Source organism: Anguilla anguilla, chromosome 12 (assembly GCF_013347855.1).
Source record: "Anguilla anguilla isolate fAngAng1 chromosome 12, fAngAng1.pri, whole genome shotgun sequence".
NCBI classification, from domain to species: Eukaryota; Metazoa; Chordata; class Actinopteri; order Anguilliformes; family Anguillidae; genus Anguilla; species Anguilla anguilla.
This window is the reverse complement of record NC_049212.1, coordinates 24,603,589-24,629,213: the sequence shown is the minus strand read 5'-3', so window position 1 is coordinate 24,629,213 and position 25,625 is coordinate 24,603,589. Positions and strand designations below refer to the sequence as shown.

The 25,625-nt window shown below is 40.2% G+C and overlaps 1 protein-coding gene across 2 annotated transcripts in view; it reads right to left on the bottom strand.

The window, feature by feature from the left end:
- LOC118209547 (calsyntenin-2-like) overlaps window positions 1-25,625 on the bottom strand; it is a 276,935-nt gene that overhangs the window by 70,808 nt on the left and 180,502 nt on the right. For both annotated transcript variants that reach the window (XM_035384944.1, XM_035384947.1), the window contains exons 3-4: window positions 6,068-6,263; window positions 425-633 (exon numbers count right to left, since the gene is read on the bottom strand). In XM_035384944.1, coding sequence (XP_035240835.1) covers window positions 425-633; window positions 6,068-6,263 — 405 coding nt within the window. The remainder of the gene's footprint in view (window positions 1-424; window positions 634-6,067; window positions 6,264-25,625) is intronic.

Genomic DNA, 25,625 nt, shown 5'->3' with positions numbered 1-25,625 from the left:
CTCCGAGAAAGCGATACGATGCCATGACCCTTCTCCTTTCTATGAGATGAGAAAACACTTCTTTGTAACCTTATGCATCACAAAAAAAAAAAAAAGGGTACATGCCCAACAGTCGTATCAAAGCCAGTGTGACACTGAAAACATGACATATCAAAAGGCATACACAAGAAGACATATTTCTGGAGGTGGGCATGGGCAAAGGATTTTGGGCTTTGTGAAAATATGTCACATTGGGCCCTACCAGCCCAGACCACCCCATCCCTGCGCAATTAGAGCACAAAGTTTTTAGGGCCTCTGTCATCCCACCCCCACCCCCCAAGTGCCAGAGAGAATACTATGAAGAGTGAGTATGGGCAAAGGGGACTGAATGGCAGATGGTAGAAAGTGGACAAATCTGTATGAACAGGACGTAACAGCAGCATACCATTGCGGTCTATGGCGAAGGGCGTGTCCGGGGTAACAATATCATAGTTGCAGATCTGGCTGTATTGTGGCGAGCAGTCCTGGTCAGTGGCCTCCACCTGCAGGATGCTGTCGTAGATTTTCCCCTCCGTCACCGCTGCGTGGTACATGGGCTCTCGAAACGCGGGTGGAAACTCGTTCACGTCGTTCACCTGGATGTGCACCACTGCCCTGGCAGGGGAGAGACAGCAGGGGGAGACAATGAGTCAAAGCGGCTAAGGTGATGGGTGGGAGGTTGACGGGGGGAGATTCCATATAAAGTGCAGGTTCCGGTAATGGTTCTTTATGAACTGTTTATCATCCTTGAATGAATAGTCAAAATCAAGCGTGAGGATACATTCGTTTATGTCAAGCTACCCTCAAAAGCACCGGAAGCGCAGCTTAGATGCCTACAAGTGCTCTCGCGGTGTTCAGTTTGGTCAACTGGGACCTAGCCCCTGTACCTTTCACCTGAAATGTCCTCCAGTAACAAAGACCATTAAAAATGCATACATGAACAGACTGTAGACTGTGTAAGATGATTTGACTGAAATGATTAAAATGACAACAATAGCAGTATGTTCCCCATATTAAACTCCTCTGAACATCTGGTAGTCACAGAAATCCATTATGAAAATGTATTCACTGAGGGATGTCACACTTAAAAATGGCTTTCCTCAGATCATAAAAAAGTAACAGAGAAGAATGTATTCATATTTTCTCTCTGCCTTTAATTACATGATCAGCACAGTTCATTTTAGGGAGTCATACATATGTAAATTTACTGAAAATAATTCAAAATGAGCACCCTTTGTACTAAACTAAATCTTGTGGCCTGCATCCAATTTCTTTAACCACTACACCAATAAAAGCATATTTACTCTTGCTATCTGTTCTTGTTTTCAATTGATTGTCGAAGTTAAGGAAACTTTCGATTGCATCCCAGTCTATGTCTCACACAACTATACGCACTCACATTCACATGTATACCCCTACACACACGTACACACACGCACACACACACATTGACACACACGCAGCGCTGTCTTTTCCCTCTCCACTTCATTCTCCCGGAGAAAGAAGTGTGGAATAAATCAGAAGGCTGTGAATAAGGATGGGCAAACAATGACAGACGGCCGACGAGCGTGGTGCCAGCGGGGGGCCCATAAATCCTTCACAAGTGCTTGTCTTGTCATATTAATGCACAGGGCTTGTACCTTTCATTCCGGCTCTGGCTCGAGGGGGAGGAAGGGCAGACATATGCCAAGCGCCGAGCTGTGGGGGAGGGCGTTCTGACGGCACGCACCTGGAAAGGAGCACTCCCGTACCGCGCTACATACAGGTGGGCAGGCAGCCACAAACGTGCATTTAGCAGCCGTTCATTAGCGCTGGCAGCATATTCCAGTTGCATATTTGGGTTAGCTCAGTCGCAGCCGTAGTGCTGCGCAAACAGTTTGTGCACGGAGGATAAAATAAAGTGTCATTTCATTAGCGGTGTTTTATTTTCCATCCTGCGCACAAAGTCCCTTAGACAGTCTTCCACTGCCAGTGAGCGTTAAATAATGCTCACAGTAAATAACCACACAGACAGCAGACAGACTTCTTTCATACATCCCCGGTGGATATGACTCAACTTTTTGACAGCTCCCTGCACAACGGGATGTTCACGAGCAGCATTAAAACTGATCTGAACTGAAAAATAGGTTTATTTTTTCTTTGACTGGTAGCCAGTCTTATTACAGCAGTCCTGGCCTGTTTGAATATGCAGGAAGACTGGATGTGGTCATTTCCTTTCCTACTGCTCTTAGAAGAGACTACATAAGGGCTCAGGGGAATAGAGTGATAATTAGCTCTCTCGTATCTGTCTTTACAAATGCAAGCACGAGCCATAGTGCAAAGCAGTGTGATGAGGCAGCCATATTGATTAATGGTCAGAACACCAGACTCAGGGTCATGGGTTCAAATCCCAGGAGCCATTGACCACAGCTGCCAGGTGGTTAATCAGATTTGCTCCTGTAAAATCGAATCACCAAAGTGAACTGCAGGGTTGTAAAATGTTCAGTAGCCCCTCTGTATGGGTTTATCTGCTTAACAGCCAGGTAATGGACTAGAAGGAGCCACTGCAATGCCTGTGTGGATTTGAGTAGTTGTGGATGTGCACCATGTAACGTGCCGAAAAAATCCTCAACAAATTTAGTTTGACCTTTTATGAGTTAATAACCTTCATAAATGTAATAAGTCTATAACCTTTCTACCAAATTTGAAAAGACCAATAATATCCGCAGACCTGTAATGTTTGACTTCAGTTTAAGTGAAGTGCACTCCAGCAAGCATCCCCTGGAGCCCTGCAGTGCTGCTGTCTCTCTTTACTACGCAGGCCACCATCAGAGATGCACAGTCATTGGAGCTGCAGTCCACACACAGCTGGTACAGGCAGACTGCAGGGAGGCGATGAGACACCTGACTGCCAGCTGAACCTGTACTCTCCAGGCAGGACAGCGGGGAATTATGAGTCACCCCCTGGGACCAGCGGCGTGGTCAGCGTTTTCTTACGGATCACGGGGCGAGACATCACAGGAGAGATGGGTGCTTTTAGCTGGGCGTACCACTGTGAAGGCTTTTGCTAGGTGTATTGAAAAATGTGTCATGCATTTCAAGCCAATAAAGCATACAAATGTGTGTGTTTGAGAGAGAAAGAGAGAGACAGACAGAGCAAGAGAGATGGGGGTAGAAAAAGATGCAGAATGGGTAAGAAAAAGGTGAAAGAGAGGGTAAGGCAGATAGAGAGGGGAAAGAGAAGCCTTCTGAGAGAAGAAACCACACACTGAGATTCCCAGTTCCCCATGTCATCCCTAATCTTGCTCATTGTCATCACCACTGCATAATTCTCTTGACTGTTCTTCTGCTTCTACCTCAACATGTCAAGTGTAATTTACACTGCGGAAAAAGCAGGGACTTTGGGGAGCACGGATGAGCCCTGCTTTACAGCTCATTTCCAGCACAGGGGTGCAGGGACTGACACCAGAATCCCACTGCCCAAAATAAGAGACAGGCACAAAGTGAGCAACATGAGGATCGTGACTACTAAACATTTCTTCAAATTTGCGCTTAAATGAGTGGGAAAGGAAATCTCTGGAGCTGCTGTAGATTGGCTGCCATGGCCTGCCAGGTGCTGTTTCACAGCACTTTAATGTCTGGGAGGGAGAGACTGAGAGGAACAGTGGTACTGTACTGCATTACTGTCACAGTGGAGTTATTTACTGCGGCTTCCCTGCTGCGCGAGCAAGTGCGTGCTGACTGTGGCCCGGCGTCGAGTCAGAGCCACCCCCGCCGGTGCCCTGGGGGGCGCGTATCCCCCACGGGCTAACTAGCACATATTAACACTGTGAGGCTGATGGTAAATAATGACATTGATTACTTCAACCGGCGACTGACAGATGATGTGTGAAAAAGATCTAGCTTATGTAAGAGCTGGATTTGAACCCACAGACACATGCACACACAGAATTTACTGATTTAATGCAAAGTAATATATCTAAAAAAAGATCTCTGGAGAAACTCTGGTGATTGAATAAAGAAATACATTTTTAATTAAATAGGATATAAAACTAGACTCACTAAAGCCCCCAGAGGGGCTACTGGAGAAGTATTGTGCTTTGTGATGGAGGGGTAAAGAATGATGCAGGGGCAATGGGCTCTGTGGTGGAGGGGCACTGGGCTCAAGGATGGAGGGATGAGGAGTATTGGTGGGGTAATGGGCTCTGTGATGGAGGGGTGATGAATGATGGAGGGGCATTGGGCTCTGTGAAGGAGGGGTAAGGATTGATGGAGGGGCATTGGGCTCAGTGATGGAGAGGTGGTTGGACTGTTGGAGGAGCACTTGGCCCTGTGATGAAGTGGGGGATTACTTTTACAGCAGTGCTGACAGCATGCCTATGAAAGGGTGAGGGTTGGAAGAAACACTTGGTGATGGAAGACTGTGGAGAGTAGCGCAGGGTGTTTATCAAAGAGCTGACAAGCCCTTTAGAACAGTGGTTAGCAAGTCAGGACCAACCTGTTTGTCAAACTACATTGGCAGTTTTACACCAGCTCTCAAATAATATGGTGTGTGTGTGTGTGTGTGTGTGTGTGTATGTGCACGTGCGTGTGTGCGTGTGTGCACATGTGCATCCGTGCATGTGTGTGTGTGTGTGTGCGTACGTCTGTACTGTAAAAAACATTTCTGTATAAAGCTAACTATAACTAACACTGACTCCATTATAGACATAATATTACTCCTATTATAGCTTGTGTTTCTTACATGGCATACTATTACGGGTGTAACAGCATGTATTTGCAGTAGAGCTGTCAGAACAGATTTCACATTGCAAACATAATTTGAATGCCAAGCCAACTACACTAAAGCAGCAGCATCAAGGCCGAGAACTCTGAACCAACCGTCAACAAGGAGATTATCTCTCCTGAAAATCGAAGATGTAATGTTTGGAAAGCATTTGGATTCTTTGCAGCGAATGCAAAGGTTCAGAGAAGGACAAAGTAGTTTGCATTTGTGAAATGGAGCCCAGATATCAAAGGACAAGAAGCAATCTGAGGGCTCACCTGCAAAATATGCATCCAGCAGGGCTTGGAGAGACAACCAAGTCAGTGGCACCTGCATCTTAACAGCCATTCTTGTTTTCCTTCACCTCCATCCATATGGGTGCTGAGTACCACAAGACCATTGGGCACACTAATCCCACTAAACATGTATGTGTGCATACTGATTGGTGGTGTTGGCATTTAATTACATGTAAATATAATATTCATGTATATCTTTGAGTATATTTTAAAGTGTCACTTTTTTTATGAAAGAGTATTCAAAGGCATTTCTGGATGACAAAAGACAACCCTAAGATACAGTAAATCTTATGTTCATATTCATAGAAGGTATATCATTATAATAAAATAATGATTCATTTAAAAACCAAAATATATATTAAATATAAGGTATATAAAGATAAAGTTAAACGGGTTCACAATTATCAGGCCTTCAGATGTTTTCTTGTTTCATAGCTTTTCAGTCCTTATGAGCATAAGGCTGGTTATTTATTTATTTTTTACTAAATTGCTTTTACATTTAAAGAGTCTTTGATGCATTTCATTGAATCTAAAGGACTGTTTTACCATTTTCCCTCTTGAGAGCTCTACATGCTTACTGTTGCTCTCAGTTGACTAAGTCATATTTTACAGTTTCCAGCTAAGGACTTTATCAAACAAAATAGGGGTAAACAATATACTGACTGTGTTCTGTTGTAGGAATGAATTTTCCCAGTGTAATTCAGAACAAATTTAATTTAAGCTTGCCGTGCTCAGCAAGAGGGATAACAGGATTACATTTTTATCTGTTTCGGTTCAATTTGCTATTAATGAAAATATAAGACCCTGAACGCCTGCTAATTATTACCATATGTTTCTGGAGGATGTGCAGCAATATTAATACAACGGCAATGTATTCAGCCAATGGGACATGCTGTAGTTTGTATACCAAAATAAAGAAAGGAGAACAAAACTGCCACAAACATACTGTAAGGGCAGCCCTGCACACACACTGTACATACTGTAGACTACCTGCTCTTTTGAAACTCACTTGTGTGACTTTTTCCAGCCAGAGCCACTGGGGCCAGAGCCACAGTCATAGGCCTGGATGATGAACGTGTACTCCTTCTGCAGTTCACAGTCGATGGGGCTCTTTGCCTGAAGCAGGCCAATACCCGACGTCTTGTTGAGAACCACGGCCTGAAATGGAGCATCCTGCCCATGGATTTTAAATGCGCAGATCTCACCTGCAGAAGGACAGACAAATAAAGAAAGAGGGAACCTTCCATTAGGTTTACTGTAAGCTTGTCACTGTACCACAACTTTACTGCGTGTCATTTAACACAGTCTCAACGTATGCAGATCAGACCTATGTCCCATGATACAGTGATGTTCTTTTTGTGTGTGAAAAACGTGTGTGTCCATGTTGTTCGAGAAGAAGAGAGGCAGAGAGACAGAGAGAGATCTGAAATGGCAATTTAGTCTGCAAAGGGTTCACAAAAACAGACTCCCAGCTGCAGCATGGGATTTGCACTGACTTTTATTCTTTTTTTTAAAGGAACTCTGTCATTCCCTTCATGGAGGCTGAGGTTTAATTTGAGGCAGAGGGGGGGAAACACTGACTGTTTTTCTCCATGCATCAGCTTAATAGGCCAAGGTCACGTAGTATAAATGCCAGAAACATACTTGCTCACTCGTTCCATAATCACTCCTCACCAGACACAGGGGATGCAGGACACCTGAACTCACACTATGTGTTACCTCCCATCCAGGGCACTGCCGCCACACACTACCCACATTAAGCCAGATTTCATAAACACAGCAAAATTATTTTGGCAGTGCAAAATCGCCCTTATTTTAAGATAAATAAATAAATAAATAACGAGCGGCAAAGATGTCCACAACAAAGGCCAGTGCCATTCAGCGCATGACCGTGTCCAATCCTGGCGTCCTTTCCCAGTGTTTGAGTACCGCGAAAAGAGCGCTCTCTCTGGGGATTTTGGAAATCACTTTCCAAGCCGCATAACTCTGACCCGTGACGGCTAATTGCACTGATATCGCTAAAACTAACAGGAAAGAGTAAATTGGATTCTGCTTGGCTTTGTGTGCACATTGCTGCTGGCGACTCCTGATAAGCCAAACTTTATTTTCCCAGTGTTTCTTTTTCGCTTTTTTCATCCTTTTCCGTTATAATCCCATCTCCCTCCTCCTGTAGTGTTGAAATAACAATTTACCCTCCGCCGTCGGGAGCGGACTGCGACGCAGAGAGCTCTTTAAATTCCCCCCTTTATCACCTGCACAATGACTTATCAAAATTAAATGGGCTACACAATGGGACAGCGTGTGTAGAAAATAATAATAAATTCCTGACAGACTGTGTGTGACGAGAGAGATAACCGCACTGAAGAAAGATACAGGTTTGATGTGGCTTCTGCACATCCAATACCGTGCCTTCGGAATTCTCATAGAGGGAAAAGGCAGGGGAAAAATCCATTAGGAGAAATATAATGATATCTAAGAAATGCACCAAACTGAAACATTTCCACAGAAGAGTTTGAGAATATCCAGAATCGTTTTCCAACTCAGCAAATGCATTTCAGGATTACATTTCACAAAAGGTCAACAGGGTCAAGGTGAGCAGCACTGGTGTTATGACAGACGTAGTGTCATTTAAATTTGATTTCATAAAACCTTTATGATATTTGAAGATCTGTATCTGCTTCCTACAGGCTCATACCTCCATCACAGATTCATTTCCTCCTCATTTGTGCATTGCACCATATGTGGCTTGTTAGGTCAGTATCTCACATTTATATCTATAAATGTAGTTAATTAAAAGGTAGGTGTGCAACACATCCAGATGTACATGTAGCATTAATGATTACTCCCGAAGGGCCTCTACATGTGAGTATTTAAGGAAAAATGCCAGCAATAAAACCCATGTTTCACAGTTTTTTTATTATTCATTATTTAATTTTCTATTGAGGAAGTTATACTTGGGAAAAGACCATGGGCACAGCCATGATATAAGTCACAGGTTCTGAAAAAGTAGGTCTCCTATGCCAGAAACACAGCAATTTTTGACAGACTTTCTTTTTCTCAAAGCAAAGATGCCAGCTCAAGTTAATTGCTGTGCTAGACCACACAGCCAGAAGTTACTGTAGCATCCATTATTTTCTGGTTAAACAGACCCTCTTAAGGAGAATCACAAATAGGGACGCAGTGGCCCATGTCTGAGGCCTCACCCAAATGGTTTACGGATCTTTAATTTGTACCATGAATGTGAAAACATCAAGCAGGACAAGAGCAATGATACTGGTCAGTGAAGAGTAGAAAGCCCGCTTCAGAGAAACAGGCACTGCCTGAGGATAAACCCCATCAACCTGCTGCAAAATGCTCAAACTGCAGGGAGCCCCCCTGCATCCTCTGCACAAGCCTGCTTTCATCCCACACACATGCAACAGAGATGTGCCTCTATCTATCTGTCTATTTATCTATTATTATTATTATTATTATTATTACTGATTAGCTGCTACTATTACTACTACTACTACTACTACTAATAATAATAATAATAATAATAATAATAATAATAATAGTTTCATGTGCTTATTTATATTGCATTATAATAATTTCATGTACTCGTCCTGAGATAATGAGCATGAGCAACGCCCACCATTTACCTAGGATAACTTACAACACATGTACTATGCAACAATAAATGAACAATAAATGAAAAATTCCCATATGAAACTAAAATGAAAATGAACAAATAACAGAGTAAGAGCACAAGCATGTGACCACTTGAACTGTTTTATTTAAAATTTGACAGAAAAAATGAAGCAGCTCAGCACTCAAGGAATTTGCGGTTATATTCAGGCACCCCGCAAACTTCCCAGCACTTTTGGAATGCAATTTACGATGCAGCTCCAAAAACAATGAAGCTATCTTAATGGCATAAAAAGAACATAATATTTTTCTCATCTTCTCAGCGAAGTCTTTATTGGTTTTTGAAATTGACTAGCAGCAACATGTAGGAGAATATGCTTGAACAAAATAGACCCCAATCCATACCCGAGACAATTTCACCAACCTCATTACTCCTAGACATGTTCAGAGAGCACTGTGGCATGTATTTTTACACAAATTTTTCAATATGCACAGGAAAAACGCCAGTGCTTTTGCAACACAAACACAATCATACCAGTGTGCTGCTATTATAGCTGTGCTTGTGAACTGCGTTCATAACTATGCCTATGTACTGACACCATAACTACCCTAATGTAATGTCACTGCAACTATGTCTGCTATAACTAGAGCATGCCAGAGCAGAAATTCCACAGAGTCAGACAAGAGTGCAATTATAATGGATGCCATTTTTCAATTTGCAATACAATACACACAAACAGGACTGTATCACATGTCTACAGGGGTCTATACTACATCCAATTTCAAAAAGGAAAAGGGCAAAGTGGACCTGCAATTCTTCTAGGGAACCATAAAATTGACAATCTCCACAGGTTTAGAATGTTATTTCTATTGCACATAAATAAATGCAGGCAATTTACTAGATTGGACACATACTGTACACCCTTTTCGATATCATATATTCTCTGATGTCAACTCGCTAAACAGGTGAAAATAAAAGTTCAGTAAAAATAATGAACATGGGCCTGAAATGCTGTGCAACTCTACTGCCCCTGCAGCAACACTTGAGCATTTTCCACCCAACTATGCTAAAGTAAACGATAATCCACATTTTAAACGAATAATATGGTGATTGTTATTATCTAAAATTCTAATAGTTTGCACGAGTTCCATTGAATAGTTTGTACCAAGTAACAGAAGCAACCTTGTTGGCGTAAAATGTAAGGATGTATCTAAAGTGGCTCCGGTTAGACATTTTCACTTCTTTTGCACTTTACCTGAATTTCTCTGGCTCGCCGGGCACAATGAGATGAGCCACTAACTTTACATACAGACTGAAAATGAAAAGGCTGTAATTATGCTCTTCATGAAATTAGTAGGGGGAGAAAAACATTATTGGAGCTTTCCATTTCTGAGATAAGAATTAATACCCATTCTCGTTCTGTATTCTGAATATAGTCAGGGGAGGGAGGGATTTTAATTAAAAACACTCTCCCGCAGCATGTTGTGAGGCTTAGACATGATTTGTTCGACCTTCCAGCGATGCTTTCAGGCTGTTCTCTCCCCCGCTCTTAATTACCAAAAGAATCTCATTCTCACTCATACGGTTTAATGGTGTCCTGCTGTCTCTCTGACAATGCTAAGGCACTCAAACTACTGCAATAGTTGGAAGCATACGACAGTTCTTCTGGGTGAATAAGGGGTAAGGGGTTCAAGACAACATGGAGCTGTGGATTCGATTAAGGGAGATAGGAAACTGCCCATAATTCAACAAATCAAAGAATCTTCTTCTTCTACTACTGCTGCTGCTGCTGCTGCTACTACTACTACTACTACTACTACTACTACTACTAACTGATGTCATGATTGTCATCATTGCCATGGTCTTCAGCATTGGACCATCATTGCCATGGTCTTCAGCAAACTAGATTTTTGGCAGCCCATAGTGAGAGGCTGGTCTGTAACAGTAATGATAACAGCTGCGTGAGAGCAGTTCACAAGGCAGGGAACTTGACTAGTGGAACGTTTGGGAAAGCTAAGCAGTTGCTGGAAGAGATCTTGCTGAGCCTAGAGGGGACGCTCTTCTTTCAGGGCCCCTGTATGTGGTGCTGAAATGCAGGGGGTGGAGCATAACTATCAACTGCTTCAGTCTAAGCGAACATTCAATAAATCCAGTCAACGCAATATAACAAGCCTGACACACAAACCATTCGGAGTCTCATCACAGTAATTTATTATCCATAAAAGTGGAAGAAATGAAGGCTACCTAATTATTTCTTCCAATATAACAGCGCTTTAATGATAATAACAGCATTTAGAGCCACCTATTGCTAGACAGAGAGAGAGAGAGAGAGAGAGATTAAGTTAAAAAAAAATAGGGAATGGTGCACGCCTCCCTGGGGGGTAGAGAGAAATACAACATCAAATAATATTGAAAATAAAACAAAAAGAGTAGCTCTTTTGGTTTTAAAAAATGCACTTACTATAGGAGTGCTTTGTGTTTGGGCTGATTAGCTAACACAAGTACTTTGGAGTACTTTATAACTCAGTATTAAAACCCCAGGGCAGCTTTTACTGTTTGAAATTGGTTGGATATAAATGGGATCCGTAGGCATGCATTAAGTTAGAATAACTACCTTATCAGGGATGATAACATCCATTTGACCTGGAGCTAATAAACACTTGAGTTTACACAACACACAATTAATGAAGCATCCCAATGAAAATAACTGACACAAGCGACAACCCATGTTTTTTATGTGCCTTTAATATGCATCATTAATTGTTGCACTTTATGTGAACCTCAGCTGCATAGGTGGGTTTTTTTTTTCCATTTTGGTCAGTGCAGCATTCAAGGGAATCTCCAGTTAAACCACATACAGTAACAGTGACCATTCAAACACCACTGATCATGTCACCTCGCCAAACGGCAGTGTTCCTCTGCCGATCTCAGCACAGCTGCTGACAATGATTGCCCACTAAGTGTTGCTCAGGCTTGGGTCCAAAAAACCCATCAAAACCATGCACATAAATCTGCTCAGCCAGTAGAGCGGGCCACAGAACAACACTAAGATTCCAACAAGATAATTAAAACAAGCACGCTCTGAGCAAGGTAGGGCACAGAAATGAACACTGGTCTCAGTTCTCAGCCTGCTCAAAGACAGACTCCACGCTTTGTGGTGTCCACATCAACAGTTAGCATTCGCTGCGTACAAAATGCCTGCATGGATGGATGCACAGCGATGAGCTGGGCAACATTAGGAGGTGCAGCATGTTTACACAGTCTATTTACAGCAGGAGGGGAGACAGGGAGCAAGGGGGAGAGAAAACGAGAGACGTTTTCTAAAAATAGACGAGATCCACTCCCCTGTGCTAACTTGTTTCAGGAAATATAGAGCCTTGTTGCCTCCCTCTTCCCCTCCAGATGCCCTTTGCTTAAAGACCATTAATTATTCAGCTCTTCAGCCTGACAGCACGTGCTCCCCTCATCCCTGTCCTTCAGATAGGACCTGTAACACCCTCCTGAACTTTCAGCCTCTTTTGGACATTGGGCTCGACAAATTGGCCAAACGGTTTGCATTACCTGGAGCTGTGAAGCGTTCTGTTCCTTCCTGTTTTACAATATAGTGGGAAAGCAGTGGTTTGAGGTGGTAAGAAAGGAACCAAATTGAAAATGGTGTGTAACATTGTTAAACACCCTTACCATAAACAATATACATACATTTATAAAGTTGCCATATGTGAGTGTGTGTTTGAGAGAGAGAGAGAGAGAGAGAGAGATAAGCCATGAGTGTGAAACGAGAACTGCTTTGGTTGTCCGTTGGTTTTTTAAAGAACTTGAACTTTTGCTGCAAATAAAGCACAGGTGAGAACTAGAATTTGACAAAGAAAATTTCATTGTTTTTAAAATTGTATTTGAAAGTAATTATCCACCTATTGAACAGCTCAGTAACTGAACTATAGTACGCTGACAAAGTTTTACTCCATTCCATTGTTTTTTTATTTTATTTTTTTGTTTAAAATGAAGGTCAGGACAGACCACTCTCCTTCTGTATTGTTTTTTGTGCTTTATTCAGGCAGATATAAAGCAGTGAGCGTAACAGACAGAGAAGGATCGACAGCTAAGAACCTACCATGGCAGGGCTTGAACCCCTACCCGTGTGGATGGATTACATATGGTCAAGAGTTAGCAGTGCTATGGACCGCACCACATCTCACCCCATCCAGTGTTGTTCATTAAAGTTTCTGTCTTTGATTACACAGCATTTCTTCAACCTTCCCTGTGGAAAATGTGGTCTTCTGGAAGGAGTTTTCCCCATGTGCCTGGGACTGAAATTGGGGACACAATCATGAAATGGTCTTCATATATCTTTCACCAATTACCTTTAGACAACCAATATCTATTGAAAAAGTTTAGCTTCAGTAAATATGCTTTGGCAACATAGTGGAAACTCTTCTGCTTTATAGTCAGATATAATCATAGCTTTAATTTCAATTTGTAAGTAGGTTGGTTAACAGGCAGCAGCTCAGGCAATCTGGCTACCCCTTGGCCAGGCTAGCTGCATCTGTACCATAACTCTCTGTCTCTGGGAGTGAAGAACTTGTTTCCTTTATGAACCAGCATGTACCAGCATGAAATAAAATGGATATTTATGAATTTAACTGTGCTTAGACATTATAAAATGAATGTGCTCATGTGTACAACCTCTGGAGGTATAGTATCACTGTACCAGCTGCGTTGAACTTGCCCCGATGCCAGACAATATAAGGGCGGCAGGTCATCGAAAGCTCATGCAAATATCTAAAATATCCTTCATAACACACAGAAACTCTGTCCAATTCAAACAAACACTAAAATGGAAATACTTCAAAAACTTGAGAAAGTTAACTTTCCAAGTTATCTCTACAAGACACAGCAGGAGTCATCAGAACCAGAAGGACAGAGGAGGAAGGATAGTGAAGTGATACAGTTAAGATAATCAGCCACACAATAATCAGAGTTCTGGAGAATATAAAAGGGGAAATTGAGGCATGCATCCAAAGATCAAAATCCGTGCTGGCTATGGTGAAGTTGTTGTGTACATTACCTTGCGCCTGGATCTTTTCAAAGTAGCCAGCTGCAAAGATCTCACAATCCAGATTTTGTACTACACTACCCTAGGTGCTGAACACCCCAGAATTTTTTTTTTCTATCAATGAAATATTTTTATTGAAAGGATGGAGGGCTTAAATTAGCCAATCCTTCGTGAGCTAGTAGTTACAGTAGTATAAAAAGGCAGTTCTGAACAATTGTCTTATTGCATAAATGTGTTCAGTCGGGTATAGAATGAATCTTCAGTGCAGTTTTACCTTCAGACACTCTGCAGCCTCATCCAGCCACAAATTCAGTCTTGTCTATTCCTTCCAAGTTCCACTCTCATGTCTGGCTCATTTTGAAGGCATTGTTCCATTTCTTGTTTTATGGGTGTTAATATTCCTTCCTTGGCTGGACCACTGCCTGTGTCTTTTGCCGGCATTAGGCTGAAGGAACATTTTCCTTTTTTACGCTGCCAAACATTGTACCATACTTTCTCTACATCATCCACCATTTCTTTTGATTGATTTTGTTTGTGATGTAACTGCAAATTCGGTTCCCCTCTGTTGCAGTTGCATGCAGGTTGTGACACTACGCCTCATTGGCCATCAACTATTTCCTGATGTGTAAATTCAAATATTATTTTCCTCACGGTTGCCAGAGGGACAGATTTGTTAAAGGATTATGACTGCTTTTTGAAAATCAGTCGCTATAAGCTTGAAATACATGTTGGACTTACGTAATGGTCACACTAGGTTAACACCACTATTAGGATGTTCTTTTCTGCGATTACATGGCTCTATGTCTTTCCTTTTGATACACTAGCAAATTTTCTCATGCATATGTATACATGGGGTGACCATACTGTACCAAAAGAGGGTTGTGATTTTTTTTTTTTTTTAATTAAGCCAATTATGTATTCTGCCTAATTTCCAAAAGAATGCCTCACAGCTCTCCTCTCTGCATGAACTTATGAAAGCAGATGGTAATTTGTTGAGCGCTGATATAGTCTAGTTAATTTTCATTAGTAAATCTGAGACAACGTAAACCAGAGTATGTGGGAGAGAGTGCAATCCAACATATCGGCTGGCAAGCTGTATTTCCAGTCCTGTAGCCTTGTGACTAATATCACAGTGATATGCTTGTTTAATACAAGTGTAACAAAGAAAACCAGACAGGTTTTCTGATGTAATTTGTCTATTATTTATACTATTTCATTCACTTCAAAAACGTGACCATCCATTTACAAAAAATATATACTTTGTTTATCACAATACATATATATGAGCTTGAAGCCTAAAATATGCCCATTCTTAAGCAAGGGTTCAAAGTGCACAGCATCCTTTGTAAGCTAATGCTGGGAATTCTGAAACCAACACACTCAAACATAAAACTATTATGAGAGCAAGCGTGTGTGTGTGTGTGTGTGGGTGTGTGCATGTGCGTGCAACTGTGCATGAGTGTGTGTGTGCAACTGTGCATGCATGCCTGCATGCAACTGTGCATGTGTGTGTGTGTATGTGTGTGTGTGCACATGTACTCTTGTGCATTTTCAGAGATGATTTCTATCTCCTTCCTGCATATCTCTTCTCTTGTGCATCTTCATTAGCAATACTAACACCTGACAGATAAAACAGATTGAACATTAACAGTGACGGCTGAACGCCAACTGGGGGCTGTGGGCCAGCACAACAAGTCTATTAGCTGAGGTTCTTATGATCAGGGCCAATGTGTAACTTTCAAGCTGAATATTAGTCTTTAGTCCATCCTTCCCCACAACAACTTTGATTCAATGCCAAGGCTTCAAGCTATATTAAACAGTACAAATAGGATGTTGCACGAGGCTTAATTAAAATACTTATCAAAAGGTAGCAGCATGTGGTCAAAGCTTTTCACACTCATTTGAATAAATATTTCTTCCCTGTAAAAAAGACATTTGTATCACAAAGAGGCCATGGTCATAATGAATCACACTTATCAAAATTAGCAACTATGCCCAAGTTCAAGGTGTGAGCACTCTACAAATGGCCAATGGAAACAGAATTATCCAATGGAAAATGTGCTGTTAACTTCTAATTGTGCTTCATCAACATATGATTTAATTAGGCATATCTTAGTCCCAGAAGTTCTTTTTTGCCCATTTTAAGTTACTTTTATTTTAGCTCCAATACAGCCCCATCTGTTCAACACATACACTAATGTAGCATATCACTGCTTTCAACAGACCCAGGGCTACAAACTGAGTCATCAGTTTCAACTCTGCAGTAGAACCCAATTCCTCTCTAAAAACTGCGAAAAGGCATCCCATTTCTTTTGCTTTTCTTTTGGAAAAAAACTTTGAAAGACTAATTTCAATTTTCTTCAGTTTTTTTTTTTTTCAAAACTGTCTGTGCATAGCCTTTAGCAAGCTACTTTGAGTGGAAGAAAAGACACACATGCACACATACACACACACACACACACATGCGCACGCGCACACACACACACCTAATGCCACCTACATGAGCAGATATAACAAATAAGCTTTGAGTGAAAAATAAATGTTTAAACCAATCATAAGATCACAATTGAAGTTAATCCAGAGTCACCTAAAATGACAGATTTAGACACACTTTGAATGAAGGCAACAGCGTGAGATGAGGGAGATAGGTAGACATGCAGAAATGCATGAAGAAGAAGCAGCTCTCTATAAACGTGTTTGCTGACTGACAACTGGGACCAGACATTGAGACATGTCATTTATACAAACTTGATGTCTAATCATCACAATTCCTTACTGATGACTAAATTGTAATGTTCCAATACCTAATTTCTGACTTTTATACCCATCAAATCAAGAATTAGACTTAAAATGAAATGTAAACTTTACATCTTTTCAAAAATATTGATTCATCTGACACACAAAATCTGGTATAAAGATGTGAGCACTTTGCAAACAATAGCACTGCACTTCCAAATACAATACCTGTATCTATCCTATCACACCTGTCAGGATTTCAAGTTTTTTTTTTGTTTTTTTTTGCAAACCGGCATTGTAATATAGTTGCCTGGTTCATCGTTATCAATGGCTTTGTAGGCAGACAACTTCCATGGAGTAAAATAACAAGTAGACTACATAAATACTTGAATGACAAAAAGACAAAAATTTGTAGCAATTTTGTGTCTTAATGAAAAGCACACCTAAAAACAGAAGGGTACCAAAAAATAGACAGTATAATCGTTTTTGCTGTGCATGTACACTTGCTTACCACTTAGTGTCTTGTTTTTCAACAAGTTGGGGATGGTCATTGTGATCTACTGATGTTATTATATCTAGCTTTGAAACAGAACTACACAGCAAGTTTTCTCTCCCACACAGCTTGTGTTAGGAAGAGTGAGCAAGGTTGATTTCAGGTCTTGGAAACAGATTTTAGGAAGTGGTGTCCTATCTGATAGGTTCGCCACGATGGAAAAATTTAAGAAAGTTTTACCTTACTTGTTAGTCAAACTAAGAATAAATCTTTTGGACAGAAAGGTAGTCAAATTAACTATAACATATGGGTAACCTAGTAACACTAGGGAGTTAGCTAGCTAGCTAATGTTAATAGTTTCTCCATATTTTGTTTGGCTATCTTTCTGTCCAGACAATTTATCTGTAGTTTAGCTAACAAATGAGGTCAAACTTTCCTCCTGATAAAATTTTTCTGTCATGGTGAACCTATCGGACAGGACGACACCTCTGGAATTCTCCTGTATCCCATATAGACCATGTAATATAGATATGACCCACTTACAGATCACTAGGCATGCCCACTACATCAATGTTCCCTTCAATTCTTAAAGGCACAGTGTTTATTTTTCTAATATATTGCAATCATTTTGCTGCAACAGAAAGCAAAATCAGGCAAGTTTTGATAAAGTACCACATTTTGCACAATTTCTGGAATTGTACTGTTTTTAAATATGTAGTATATTAAGTACCAATATACCACACAACCCTACTGTTATATTGTACATGTGCTTTGAGTCTTGGTGCAATCACTGATCTACATCTTGTTATAGGAGAGAGCATCTCACATTGAGGCATGCATCCCTCAGCTCACTCCACTATTCCGTTACAGCCCACAGTGTGATCTCAACCTGATTAAATGAAATGTCACCCGTTACATTGTTATCATCACGTCAACTCAAAGACAAAATGAGACACAAATGGGATTTGCTCTGCACAGCTCCCATGGTCAAGCTTTCATCAGGGAGAAGGGAAGCAGCACAGGCTGGTGTTACATCCATAAGTGTCCCATTATCTCAAAGCAGACTATGGCACATATATGGCATGATTATAGCAGCCATCCTAACATTTTGGAGGGTAGTGTGTTCCAACCAGTCTATGTCATGTAAACTCTACAATGTTCTGCTGTCACAACCAGATATGAGGATATGATTTGAACTCATGAGACACCTGTGCCCCAATGCACTTCCTTCACCAAACCCCGAGTAATACAGCAATACAATAATAGGACTTATATGAACACTTCCTGGACAGTATCATAAAGAAGTAATATAACAGTTAATTACTAACTGGCTGAAATTTTCATTTCTAGGTTTGAAAAACAGAGTGTAAATTGCCATGGCTATAACCTGTGGAGAATCTGTTAAATTGGTTTCATACTGTAATTATGACTCGGTAATTATACCCTTTTGTTATGACTGCGGTCATGTGTTTCTCTGCATTGCTTCTTTGACACTACTGGGTCCATTAATGTGCTTAGCTGGAGTTTAAACCTCTAGACTACAGAACTGCGTTACAACTGGAAATATGTGATGCTTTATAAGTATTAGCTGTTCCAGTTGTAATGCAGTTCTGTGGTCTAGAGTTTAAACCCCAGCACAGCACACTGCAAACTGTGTCCACCCAGCATCTCTGTAGCCACTACATTATGAACTAACAAGTACTAATTAAGCAATTCCATTATGTCGCTAAAGAGTTCAAGGGTTTATAAGGAAACTGAAGATGAGTCCATCCTCTTAAGTTTCACACATTAACCAGCAACCAGAGAACATAAGAATGGACATGCATTTCTCCAGATATGGAATGCTATGTTTACACTGGTAGCTTCAAACATAAACATGATTTTTTGACATATCTGATAAAGATCTGATTTACCGCTCAACCTCAAAATGGCACATAAATCACTTGGAGTCTGATAATGCTGATTTATACCTCAATCACTGCATTTGTCTGTTTCAGCTCATGTGCTATTTGCGCCTGTACCCCTGGATCAGATTTTGCATGTGCAAGTGCATTTTTCAACATCATTTTTCTTTGCCAATACCAGCACAGGTGAACAACATCATCAGTAGTCTGAAAATGGAGTAAAATAACAGCAGGGGCATTCATGCCTAAATAAACAAATGAATACATACTTAAGACTTACCTGAAGCATTACATGAAGAAGGAGCATTGTTTCAGAAAGACAGATAATGATGAGTCTTATGGGAGTCGATGGGTAATTTATTGTGCTTTGTTCTCATTGCAATGCTGAAGTAGGCTTACCAAGTTCTTAGGATATTGTGTGTGTCTATGGTCTTGATATCATATGATATTCTTGCATCTATTTTGTTATGTTTATTGCTTCCATGTTAAGCATTTAATGCATCATCCAGTGATTGTTTTTTTTAGTTGTTATGGCCACAATAATCTGCCAAAGAAGATAAAGAAAAGAAATGAATTTGTAAATATAAGTGTTTCAATATATTGAAGGTATTTTTAAAAAAATATTCTGTAAGCCAGATCAATATCAAATCTTACCTAAGCCTAATTAAGTAAAGAATTAAATGTCTTAATTAAACAGGCACAAATAACAACATATTTAACATCTGAACAAAACAAATTATTCAAAGTCTAAAATTAGGAAAATTAATGAGGTAAGAAATAAAGTTGATAGGCATGGCATTATTACAGTTGTCATTATTAGTGCTGTACAGACTAATTAAGCAGCAACAGTAGAGGTATAATGATTCATTTCAATGCTAATTTCCTTTCATTACAAGCTATTTCAGAGACAAGGGAACTAATACATAACAATAAAGTGTGTCTTTTTCAGGGTTATAGGTTTCATGCATCTCTGGAAATACTGAAACTACCCCCATTATCCAAGAAGAAGACCATCTGTCATTTTCCACTGATGAGAAATTTTTACTGATGCCACAGATTTGAATACGACTGATATAAAATGTTATGCTGTTTGTTGTAATAGTTATCAAGTATAAAAATGCATGGAATACATCAGGCTGGATGTGGATTTTAGGTTACTATGGTGATATTATCAATTAAATGCTTCAGCCAACAGTTGTTAAAATACAGGTATGAGGTGTGCTCCACCATGGTTTAACTTGGTGGATGGCATACCTGCCACCCCGATTTCTCCCATACATAAACCTATAAATACTATAAATAACTATATATTTTAATGGTTTGAACCTACTACCACTATGCTTGGAATATCCTGAAGAGTTGTGATGTTTTCATTAAAATTAAAAATGTGAAAAAAACTAAGAAAACCTAAACCTAAGAAAAAAGTATGAAAGCAACCAACTCCTCATAGCAGAAGGAATGGCACCCTCAAATTAAATAGCAGTCCCAACCTCAATTATGGTCATTCAGACAGGGAAAGTACACTGCTTCCTTTTCTGACAGTCTGGATATGTGCGATGCGCTTTTATCAGGCACACTTTTCAGAAGACAGAGGGAAAGCAGAAGACGACCTCACTCCTCCTCTATACCCAGTGTTCTCTGTGGGTCATTGTGAGATGTGCCAAATTTATCTCCATTTTCATGCACCGCTGTATCTTTCGCTTGTTCCCTCAACCGCTTTTCTAAACGAATTTGCAAACTCAAGAATAAATCATGCCACTGCCAGATTAACACATTTGGTGCAGAGAGAAAGAAAAAAAAAGATAAATCGGTGCACAAAATACAAAACATGCTGCTCTGTCCTTATCAGCATTTCACCGTAGTTACAAAATGCAATAAACAATTATTCTCCACATGCAACATTGCGGGGAGATGTGACAGCACTGTCATCATCATCAGACATGGCAGCACAATGCCATTCTCAGTCATGTCCCAGTAAAAGGACCTGGCCACAGACACAAATATAAAATACAGATCCTCAGAAAACCCACATCCAAGCTTTCGGTTATAAAGCTGCAAGAAGAGACGAATATTAAAAAGGACACGAAAGCCATGCAAGGAACAGGGAGTGAAGGAGTCGCCATAAATAATGTCATAATCGCAGAGGTCTGGCAGTATTTTTTCCTTTCTGCTTTCTCAAGTATTTCCTCTCTCCCGTATAAGTCCATTTGTGGTTACCAGCCACTTGAGGGGGCTGAGAAGTTGAAGTGATTTTTTTTTTTACAGAACCTAATAGGGCTGTCCTTGGAGCCCATAGTGCTGTATTGTCAGAGAGCTAAAAAGTGCTCTTTCCTATGCACAAAGAGCAGTGCTCTCCTCCCACCACTGATGAGGCCAAAGAATGGAATTTTCTGCTGTCACTATGGTGATCTTTCTTACTAAACTAAGTTGTCCAACCACAGGACACTTAATAAAAAGGTCACAATGACATAGCAGCCCGTGTTCCAATATTTGATTCATAGATCATACAATAATTTACATCTACGTTGGTCAACACAGGGCGACTGAGGTCTGCCTATGCCAACCGTACATGAAGTATAGTTCTCCAACATAATGGCTGTGCAGCTGAGCCGGGAGAATTACAGAGAGAGAAGTAATGGCATTTGGCAGAACATGCCTCCAGGGCCATTCTTGCCAGGCTGCCATCTCCTGAATTAAAAAAGAACGTCAAAGTGACAGAACAGGCTTCCAAATACAACTGGACATTCCAAATTTGGGAGTATGTCAAACAGTGGACTAAAGATGAAAGAAGACTGTCATGGCATATTGATTAATATCATCCCACTGAGCCAGTTTTGCATATTTCAGGGCAGTATTTGGACTGGGCACAGCTATGACCCTCACAGGATCTCACCTAGCAGGAATCTCACCAATTTCTTTTGTTTTGCCACGCATCTTGATGGACACTGAAAAAACTTTACTGTAGTGTAACTAAATGAATCGTCAAAAATTAAAAATGTAATAAGTCATTTAAAAACAGTAAACAGTACATTTATATTTTAAGAGGATAAGATCAGTGAATACTTGGACTGTCAAAGAGGGGGTGGCGTTGCTACTATTCACAATTACCTTATTCCAAATTCAGAGTATAAATTTGATACCTTTGAAGTACTAGTGAACCACTTTTTTTCAGCCTATTGCCCTGGTCACTGTCTATAGACTTCCTGGCCCATACTCTGGCTTTATTTCTGACTTTGCAGGATTTCTTTCTCACTTAGCTGTAATACAACAAAGTGGTGAAGTTAGATGGTTTTAACCTGCATTTTGAAAATGCAGATGATTCTCTTGCATGAACATTTTAGAATCAGTTGGCTTTACTCAAAACATTATTGCAGTCAAACATTAGACCTGGTGTTAAGATTTGGTGTTAATATTATTGATGCAATATTTTATCCACATAATCCTATTCTTTCAAACTACTTTCTTATAACACTGCATCTACAATTGATCCATCCCATAACATTTGAACCAAAGATGTACACAGGTCACACTATTACTACCTCCACTGCTACAAACTGTATTGGTGCACTACCTGAATACTCTGATTTAGACATTTCAGTTTTTACAATAGAACATGGGAATCACAATGGGAGGTAGAGCCTTCTCTTACACAGCTTGTGTTTTATAGAACAATCTCCATATGAATGTTCACACTTCAAGACATAGTCTCTGTCTTTAAGTGTAGCCTTGAAACATACCTCTATAGTCAATTCTATAGTTTGCTAATCCAATAGTCCTATATCCTGATAAATGGTCAAGTTGAATCATCCAGTTTAGGAAGTTAGATGCAGATGTCTGGACTGCTGAGCATCCTAGTAGTAAATCCTCGCATGGTAGCAGGACCAGATGTTCGCTTATCAGCCTAGCCCAGCTCATTGTCCTGGGCTATGGCACAGAGGCAGCAAGGTAGCTTAGCCTTGTCCACAAATTCATGGTCTGAGTCCTCAAAAGTGTTTATCCTCATTTTTTGTCAGACAGACGATGCTTACTCCGTGTGTTGATCATGTTTATACTACCTAACCTTCTCTGTTTCTTTTTCCCTGCTGTACCCCTGTTCCTCCCCTGGTCCATGCCCACACCTTGACAGAGCCTGGAGCTCCAGATGTATCATCCTACCCCTCTAAACTGCACTATACTTCCCTTCATCTGGACTTCTACTTTTCCAGTTACTTTATTGCCTCAACTGTAACCGGCTCAACCCATTTTATTTGCTGTGATAGATCTCTTATTACATTTCTGTTACATCCATTCTACCGCTACTTTACAGCGCGCTGGCCAGTGGAGGATGAGCTTTGCCCTCTATAGGTGGGCTCGTTTTGAGATTTCTTCCCATCTGAGAGTTTTTCTCATGACTGTTTCAGAGGTTTTCCCCACTGGGGAGTTCTTTTTTGTTTACCTCATGCTTGCTATTTTGGGGTTCAGGCCTGGCTTTCGCACTTTTTCTGCTACTCTTGTAAAGCTTCTTTGTTACAGTTTTCTGTAAAAAGTGCTATACAAATAAAACTGATTTTATTTGAGAACAGATTAAGTTGCCCTACTCAAATTATTCAAGGCAGTCAGTTTCCTCAAACCAGACAGTGTTCATGGCCTCTATGACCCTGGATGTGTTCCATGCTATAGATTGGTTACATTCACATGTGCATGGAGGGTTTGACAAAAAAAATTCCCTCTAAAATGCCCAGGTTTCCAGAGAGGTACGCTACTATGTGTACCAAATCTCAAAATTTCTGTTAGAAAAATTGAACAAAATAATAGATTAAGTAAAAATATTTCTGTGGCATCTTGTTTCCACCATTCAGTGGTCCGTGGATCAGCATTGGTGTATATATTCAGATTCTTGTTATATTCATGTGACGCATTTGCCTCCAATCAGTCACCTTGTCTATATAGATCAGACCACACCTGAACTTCCTTCTTTTAAGCCCTGATGAAGATCAGTTGTTGGCAAAACATTTAGGCTTTTCTTATGTCCTGGTATTTTTAATATTATAGCCATTACAATAAAGGCTTTTTAATCCTTATTTTCCTAATGCTTTTATTTTTGGAGTGCCCAGAACACCAATCAGTTTTTTTTTTTACTATTGCTTTGTTCCCCCAGTTCCAAGAGCACCCATTTTACATCTCTATAATGTTTTTACAAGAGCACCCTGTTTTATTTATTTATTTGTTTTTGTTTTAAATCTACAAAATCCATTTTGTTCAGTGTTATGAACTGAAATGGGCTTGCTGCACAATAGCTTATCTCTCTGGAAAGCAGGGAGTTTTGGATAATTTTGAAATAGCTCAGGGGAAAGTTGTTTTGTGCCCACACACTGGTGACATCAGAGGGCAATGATTGGTTAAAGGAATGTTGTTCCGGGAATGACAATAGTGATGTTGATCCAAGAACATATCCTACTTGCCTAAATCACGTTGTGCTTGAAAAATGTCACACTGCATCCAAAATATATTCTTTTCTCAAACTTTGACCTGTTTTCACATTTTTGCGAAAAATAAATAAATAAATAAGATGGCCAATTTAATATTACCACAAAGAATTGTGAAAAAAGCTCCATGTTTTTTGTCCTTACACTGGTGGATCGTTTGCCACTGTAGAGATTAATATGTCAGCTGGCTGGTGGTACATGGTGTAACAAATATAGACCTCTCTGTATGAGTGCAGAAAAAAAATGAGATCCATTAAGTAAAGGTCAGCTTGGCATGGAAATGGCCCTGTCATTGATCTTGCGTGGAGAGGGCCAGGGGAATAGTCAGAGCAGGCAGTATGCCGGAGAGACAAGGCGTGACTATGCAAACATAACCCTCATAGGCAGCCTCGCAATAATACCCACATTATCATATTATCATAATTATAACAACAATGGCAATGAATGAAAATGTCACCCTTTTATTTCACACTACCCTTAAGCAAACGAATACATTTTGGATGGTCATTGCCCCCGAAACACCCCTCAAAGTCATATCACCAGAAAGACTCCCCAGGTATTTGCTGTTTTCTGATGCTTTGTTCTGCTGGGAACGAAGAAGATTGATTCTGCAGGTTTGCAGGCTGTAAGTCTCTCATGTGTCATCCACATGACACACACACAAAGCCATCATCTCTGTTAAATGTCACCAAGTCACCGCAGACTAACAAGCATAAGCCTGGGAGCTCAGCTCACTTTGAACGGTGCCATTGTAGGGACTGGGAAAAACAACAAAAATTCTGTTGAATTCTCTCTCTGTACAAACACACGCACAAACCCAGACACACATATACGTATACACAGGCAACAAGGAATGCAGGGGATATAAATATAAACGTATATAGTCTCACAAAAAGTTATCAACTATGCTGGTAATACACTCCTACTCACATACAAGAATCCACTAGTGAAGAGAATATACATACATAAAACCTCAGTGACTAAATGGTGCAGAAGTATAATCTCATAAAATTAATTGTTAAATCATAATTACGAAAGTCAACATAAAATATTGAAATAATAACCAATAACTTAACAGGCGCAAGTTCATTTATCCAAACAATAATCAGACCAACGATGAGGTATAATAAAACTGAATTGATTAAACAAACAAACTCATATAAACTAAAATCCTAAAGGTGTAAATAAGGGGGGACATGCAAAGGGGACCAGAGTGCTGGTCCCCTTTCCATATCCTCCAGTAATTATTACATATTTAACCACCTCAAAACTACATGCATATATAATT